The sequence below is a fragment of the Trachymyrmex septentrionalis genome, unplaced genomic scaffold, assembly GCF_001594115.1.
Source record: "Trachymyrmex septentrionalis isolate Tsep2-gDNA-1 unplaced genomic scaffold, Tsep1.0 scaffold95, whole genome shotgun sequence".
NCBI classification, from domain to species: domain Eukaryota; kingdom Metazoa; phylum Arthropoda; class Insecta; order Hymenoptera; family Formicidae; genus Trachymyrmex; species Trachymyrmex septentrionalis.
This window is the reverse complement of record NW_017306139.1, coordinates 522,659-528,841: the sequence shown is the minus strand read 5'-3', so window position 1 is coordinate 528,841 and position 6,183 is coordinate 522,659. Positions and strand designations below refer to the sequence as shown.

The following is a 6,183-nucleotide window of genomic DNA, read 5'->3' as shown; positions in this document are numbered from 1 at the left end:
AAGAGAGAGAGAGAGAGAGAGAGAGAGAGAGAGAGAGAGAATATTAAATTAGGAAATTTCATAAATTCCCTTTAGCGATCTCTTAGACGATTCGCGCTTCAAGACTCGTGTTTTTCGCCTGAAATCATAATGAGCCGCGTCAGGCTAAATCTACCTACATAGCTAGCTATCTGTTCCATATTTTGCGCGACGACGACACCAGTGATGATCAGTTTCTCTTTTCTTCGATCCAATTGTACTTTATATCTTCATATTGTCGATAAGATTGATTCCGAAAAAATAATTGCAAATAATCACACACACACACAGAAATATATATACTAATTAATTATTACTTACAGAGAATCTTTTAGATAAAAAAATTAACGTGAATAAATTATCGTATTATTGAATAGAATTTGCATTTAGATTAAAAAAATAAAAAAAATAAAGGGATGGCAATTCAAAAATAACGATTCATGTATCAACTAAGAACAATTTATCTTCTTCGAAATCGTTGATCAGATAAATATTTCGAAATACCATAAAAATTCATCTCATGTAAAAGTGAGAGATTATTTTACAAGATGCAGAATATTTTCTCTATTACTGATTAAAACAATAAATGTGTTTTTATATATTACGTTTGAAAAAAAATTCACTTTGCCTCAATTTGCTCAACGCAATGTTATCGATGACGACGAATCGCGAAAGAACGTACTCCGAGAAAGTACGTAAGATTCTTCGCAGAAGTTTCACCGGTAATTATCTAAAGTTACCAAGGGCCACGGGAGTCAAAGTGTGAAGTCGTGTTCGAAGTCTTTCTGCACTTCAACGCTCCTTCGCGCCGGTTAATAACAAATGAGCCGAGCTGCGAGCCCCTCACTTTTGTTATAATCGGAGACACTTGCCCTCGTACAGTTACCGTCTACCATTCTGCATTATTCAATGAATTCATTTGTAGCATTCTAAACAGCCAACTTATATCTCTCGCTTCCTTAACGCTTTTGTTGCTTGCATTTAACTACAACTTTCTACGAGGATGTTGAAATTATTATATTATGCGAAAACTTTGCATTTTTTCAATTTCCTTATCGATAAAATCTTAAATTCTTAATATAACCAATTATAATAATTCAATCCTACCTTGCTTAGTTATGATACATTTCAAAATAACTTTCTAGGGTGTCTAAAAATTTGCTCTATTTCAGAAAAGACGTGAAAAATAATCTATTTTAGTCTAATATTTTTCTTCTATAGCCGATAACACTGCTCACTTATATTAGAATTTAAACAGTATTAATTTGTCTAACAGTTCTCTAATATTAATGACGTTATTTTTAACGTGTAATATTAAACAAAATTTATAAATTATTATACAGACATTCTTTTGATGAGGTAGAAATTGTTGTTTCTTTAATTTAAATAAAAGCATCGTAATCGTTACATACTCTTTATGATTATTGATATCAATAGACAATATTTAAAACGATTTTCAAAGATTTTCCTTATTTTTACGAATACATTCACAGCAAACTGCATCGAATTTAAAACAAATCTTTCACTGTCAGAAACGTCGTTTGGCATTTTACGTTTCGCATCGTTGCGCCCCACGACAATGTTCAATCAAATTTTTCGCCGTGCGTATCTCCCTGCGAAAAAGGTCAAATTTTCGATATTCGTACACCCGCGCCATACCGTCCAATCTAAAGCATCAGTATGATCCTCCGGCACGGTGCAGCAGTTGATTTACAATCGGCCGTGGGAATTCGCTTGATAATCAAACGAGAGTTTCGGATTGGATTTGTACGGCGCGTTGCACTGTCTCTCTATATGCAGCAGGCAGGGCCGCGGCGTGATGCGGTGAGGTGAGGGGAGGCGTGGCGAGGTGAGATGAGGTGAGGTGAGGCAGGGTGAGATGAGGTGAGGCAGGGTGAGGTGAGGTGAGGTGAGGTAAGGTGAGGTGAGGTGAGGTGAGGTGAGGTGAGGTGAGGTGTGGCGTGGCGAAGTGAGGCGAGGTGAAGTGAAGTGAGGTGAGGTGAGGCGCGGCGCGATGCGGCGCGGCGCCGCTACGAGCGCACGAAGCGCGCGCGCGGCATCGACCATGTGAAGGAAAATCAATTAGCCGGGCAAACTGATTCGACTGCGTCTGTTTACTCGTGCGAGTCCGCAATGTGTTTCGCATCGTAGCACAGGCGCTTCCGCGCATATATATATGTATATACGCACTCGTACACACGCGTGTACAGAGCCGCTACGCACACAACGTGCCGATGCAACGAGGCTTTTGTGCGGCTGATGCACCGCGAAGCTCTCGCGCTACGCGCTGCAATCCACACACGGTATCTCGATATACAGCCGAACGTACACACTTCTAGCCAGTACCATCGCGCACTGTACAAATGCACACACGCGTACATATTCACACTCGCGTATATACGATCGTATATATGGAATTTAAGAGACGACGTACGTTATACCGCATGATGCTTAATGCGCCACAGCGCATATTGTTGCGTAAGCGTATTATCCATGTTCAAAGAATTTGACTAAGTAGCATTCTATCTATGATTAATGCCAGTCATCTGATAAATCTAGCTAATTTTTAAGTAATTCTTTTATCGATGAAGTTTAAGGAAGAAGAGAACGTCGAAGCATGCATTTTTGTTTCTTTAAATTCACTTTAATCTCTTTTATTCATAAGGAAACGTAACGTAACGTAAGGATGCGTCCATTCACTTATCTGTTGTATTGAGAAATATCGAAGCTAAACTATATCCTATTGATGACGGTAATCATATTCAAGATGTCAATCAGATTTCTGATCATCGAAATGTATTATTGAAAGTATCAAACAAACAACATCGAATCATACGACATATCATGTCCAAGCCGTCAGACGGATAACATGGCGAGATAATGTCGTCAATGAGCACAAAAATACGACATTGACATTCGCCGAAACAAAAGACGCTACGTTCATAATTCTCTTCAAGTTTTAACCGAAAATACCTCGATAACCAAGTTTTGAATCAAGTATCATTAAACGCCATCTAAAATTCTGAAATCAACGGAAAAATAAGATCTATTCAATTTTTTTTACGGCTTGTTTGTCCCGATGAATATTTGACAGTCGGGCGTAAAAATGGCACCGATATCCACCGGGCGGAAGATGACAAATGATTGAAAAATCATGTCAAATGCACCCTGATTGGCACGTATATCTGCAATCGAAGCTCGATGATATATTGTGCGTACACGTCGATTCCAAGTATCCACCACAGACGCGTTGGAACGTGTGACACGTTAATAAAGTACGTCGCTTCGGAAGAGTGATGTATTCATATTAGTCTCGGTGCCCGTAATGACATAATCATTGTCATCAAGAAACGCGCGAGTGCAGAATTGGCCGACGCTTTAATAAGGACGATATTGAATTACCTAGTTCTGCGCGAATCCTAAAATGACTCATTTAATTTGCGACGGCGTCGCGACGCCGGTATGCCCCGATTCTGTCAATCTTTCGGCTTCGCTTTAAATATAATATAAATGCATACGTATGTATATCACGTACGTGTGTCGATACGTATGTATGTGTGTCTGTGTCTGTGTGTGCGTGTGCGCGCGCGCGCGCGCGTGTGTGTGTGTGTGTGTCTGTATAGATGTGAGCGGACAATTGCGCGCGACACACGGACGCGCGCACGCGTGCGTGTCCTGCGACGCGATCGGCAAAAATAAAATATGCAGACGAGATAAATATTAAGTGCCGTTGACAGGTAAATCGCGTAACACGTTCGATTTCCATTCGGATGAAAATACTTCTCGGCTACGGTCATTAGCCGCGTATTGAAATTTATTACGTGGTCTACGTGGGACTCTAAAACGGCCTCGTGACATCCCTTGTCGCGAACATATGAATCTGCGCTAACAAAATATACATTTTCGCGATGCAATAATGTTAATTTTACGTTTATTGTTCTATCGCACGTTGTCTCAATGTGAAATTGGTATCGTATTCAATGATATATATTACATCGGATTATTAATTTTGTTGTAATACAAGAAAGGAAGCACTAAAAAGTTTAGAACGGAATCAGACCAAGTCTAACAATAAGAATGAATATTTATCACATTTACGTCACACATTTTCAAAAATAAAAATGTAATTGACGATTAAGCATGGACTAATTTGGAAAAATATTATTGTCATAGCAATATTAAATTCATGATGTTATTAAAGTATTCGTCTAGTCAGCATAAAACACTACAATTTCTTTCCTGCATAATATAAAATATAATAAATAATTGTTTAAACATTTTTGCAAATTGGCGTTTGACATCTCGTCTTTCCGTTTTTCTGTTTTTTTTTTTAGTTTAGATTTTCATCTCATGTGCTGCCATTTCTACGTGAAAGAAAAATACATTTAACACTATCTAGATAAAATTGGTTTAGTGTTGTACTATAAGAAAAAATCTTGACTCTGATGAGAAATGGCATTTTTTCATTTTGCAGAGTCGTATATTCGAAGACGCATCCATTGTGTGCAATTCTTGGTCACCAAGGCATAATGTGAGTACTGAATTACATTTTTTTTTCTTTTTTATTTTTTTTCCTCTGTGCACGTTTTTCAAATTAGAGAGGGGTTGATTCGATTAATTTGACTTTGCGCCGCGTGATGGTTGAGATAAATATTATAATATTATTAAAACATATAATTTATGAGAGAAGTCAACTGTTTTAATAATCATAGACTTATTTAGAAGATAGTAATAAAGCGCCTAGACGGATTAATTACATCTTTACGGGACGACGTCGCCGTGATTTCATTTTAATAGAACAACCCGATTATTTGAGACGTCTGCAGACGAGACAATGTAGTTATATACATCACGTGTCGTCTTTCTAATAATTATATTCGCTTAATATGTACGACAATTACGTCGTAATACTGCAACATTATAAAGTTAATAAATGGAAAAGTTTACGCGAGAGATTTATCAGATATACAGATATATGAAATATACACACATACTTAACTTAATTTATCATTATATTTATTTTCTATTTTATGAGCTGAATATTTCAAAAAATGACGTTAAAAATTAAATAAGCGTCTTTATGATATGTTTCTAATAAATATATACTCTGTTCCTGATAAATATATATTCTGTTTCAAATTATATACACTTATGTGATACATATATAAGTATATAAAAAGTACTTATTGTCACATATGACGATTCTTTCTACGGAATTTGAAAACTTTTCGTTAGAATTCAATTAGATCTCATTCTCTCAGAATTATAAGTGGAGGGAGGAGAAAAGGAAAGAGAGAAAAGGGAAAGAAGAGGAAAAGAAGAAGAGACGGCAGAGAAAGAGAGAGAGAGAGAGAGAGGGAGAGGGGTAGAGAGAAAAAGGGGAAGAGAAAGAGATTATGAGACTGTTACTGTATACGAAATGCCTCATAATATTTATGCTTTACGGAGCCACGTAGTTACGGCAGGCTCGCATAAACTTGCTAACTCGTGGTTACGATTATGGCCAGTAGTAAATTGATTATTTAGATATACGATGAGGCGATAGTCGAGTACCGTAAAAAGAGCTATGTGTCACTTATGCTCACCACGGATGCAACAGATACTCGCGGTGGACTACGAGACAGGAGTGAACGCGATCCGGCGTTTATTTCGTCGCCGTTCGTACAATTCTTCTCTCGATGGCTGCGCGAAATTATTCGTACATCGATGTATTGATTTTTTTTCACACATCGTCGTAATAATGGAGAGATAACGATTTACGAAAGAGGTATTATATCCATATCGCATAAAATTTGTGAAGAACATTACCGATGAAGATGACACGCGGAGGAGTGCCCGCGTTAAACAAATATACGTAATAATAATATATGATAGAGCAAAACATATGTAATGATAATATGATGGGACCACAACGGAATGATTGAACACAGCGGAAATGGAAATCGATAACGCAGATTTAACAACAATAATACCAGAGACCAGATGTAGTCGCAAGTCACAGCGTCACCGGCGTACCACGGACATAAAAAGACGTTAATATGATAGTATTAGCGACAATAGCAACGCTTAATATTAACGTCGTTAAGGGAGCGGAGTGTAACAGCGCTATTATAAATCGATGATACCCGCTCCGGCGCGGCGACGGCGGCGGCGGCGGCGGCGGCG

The 6,183-nt window shown here is 38.0% G+C and overlaps 1 protein-coding gene across 1 annotated transcript in view; it reads left to right on the top strand.

The window, feature by feature from the left end:
- The window catches only part of LOC108756113 (inhibitory POU protein), a 45,437-nt gene that overhangs the window by 26,143 nt on the left and 13,111 nt on the right, over positions 1–6,183 (top strand). Inside the window, exon 2 of the mRNA XM_018499694.1 lies at positions 4,493–4,549. Coding sequence (XP_018355196.1) covers positions 4,493–4,549 — 57 coding nt within the window. The remainder of the gene's footprint in view (positions 1–4,492; positions 4,550–6,183) is intronic.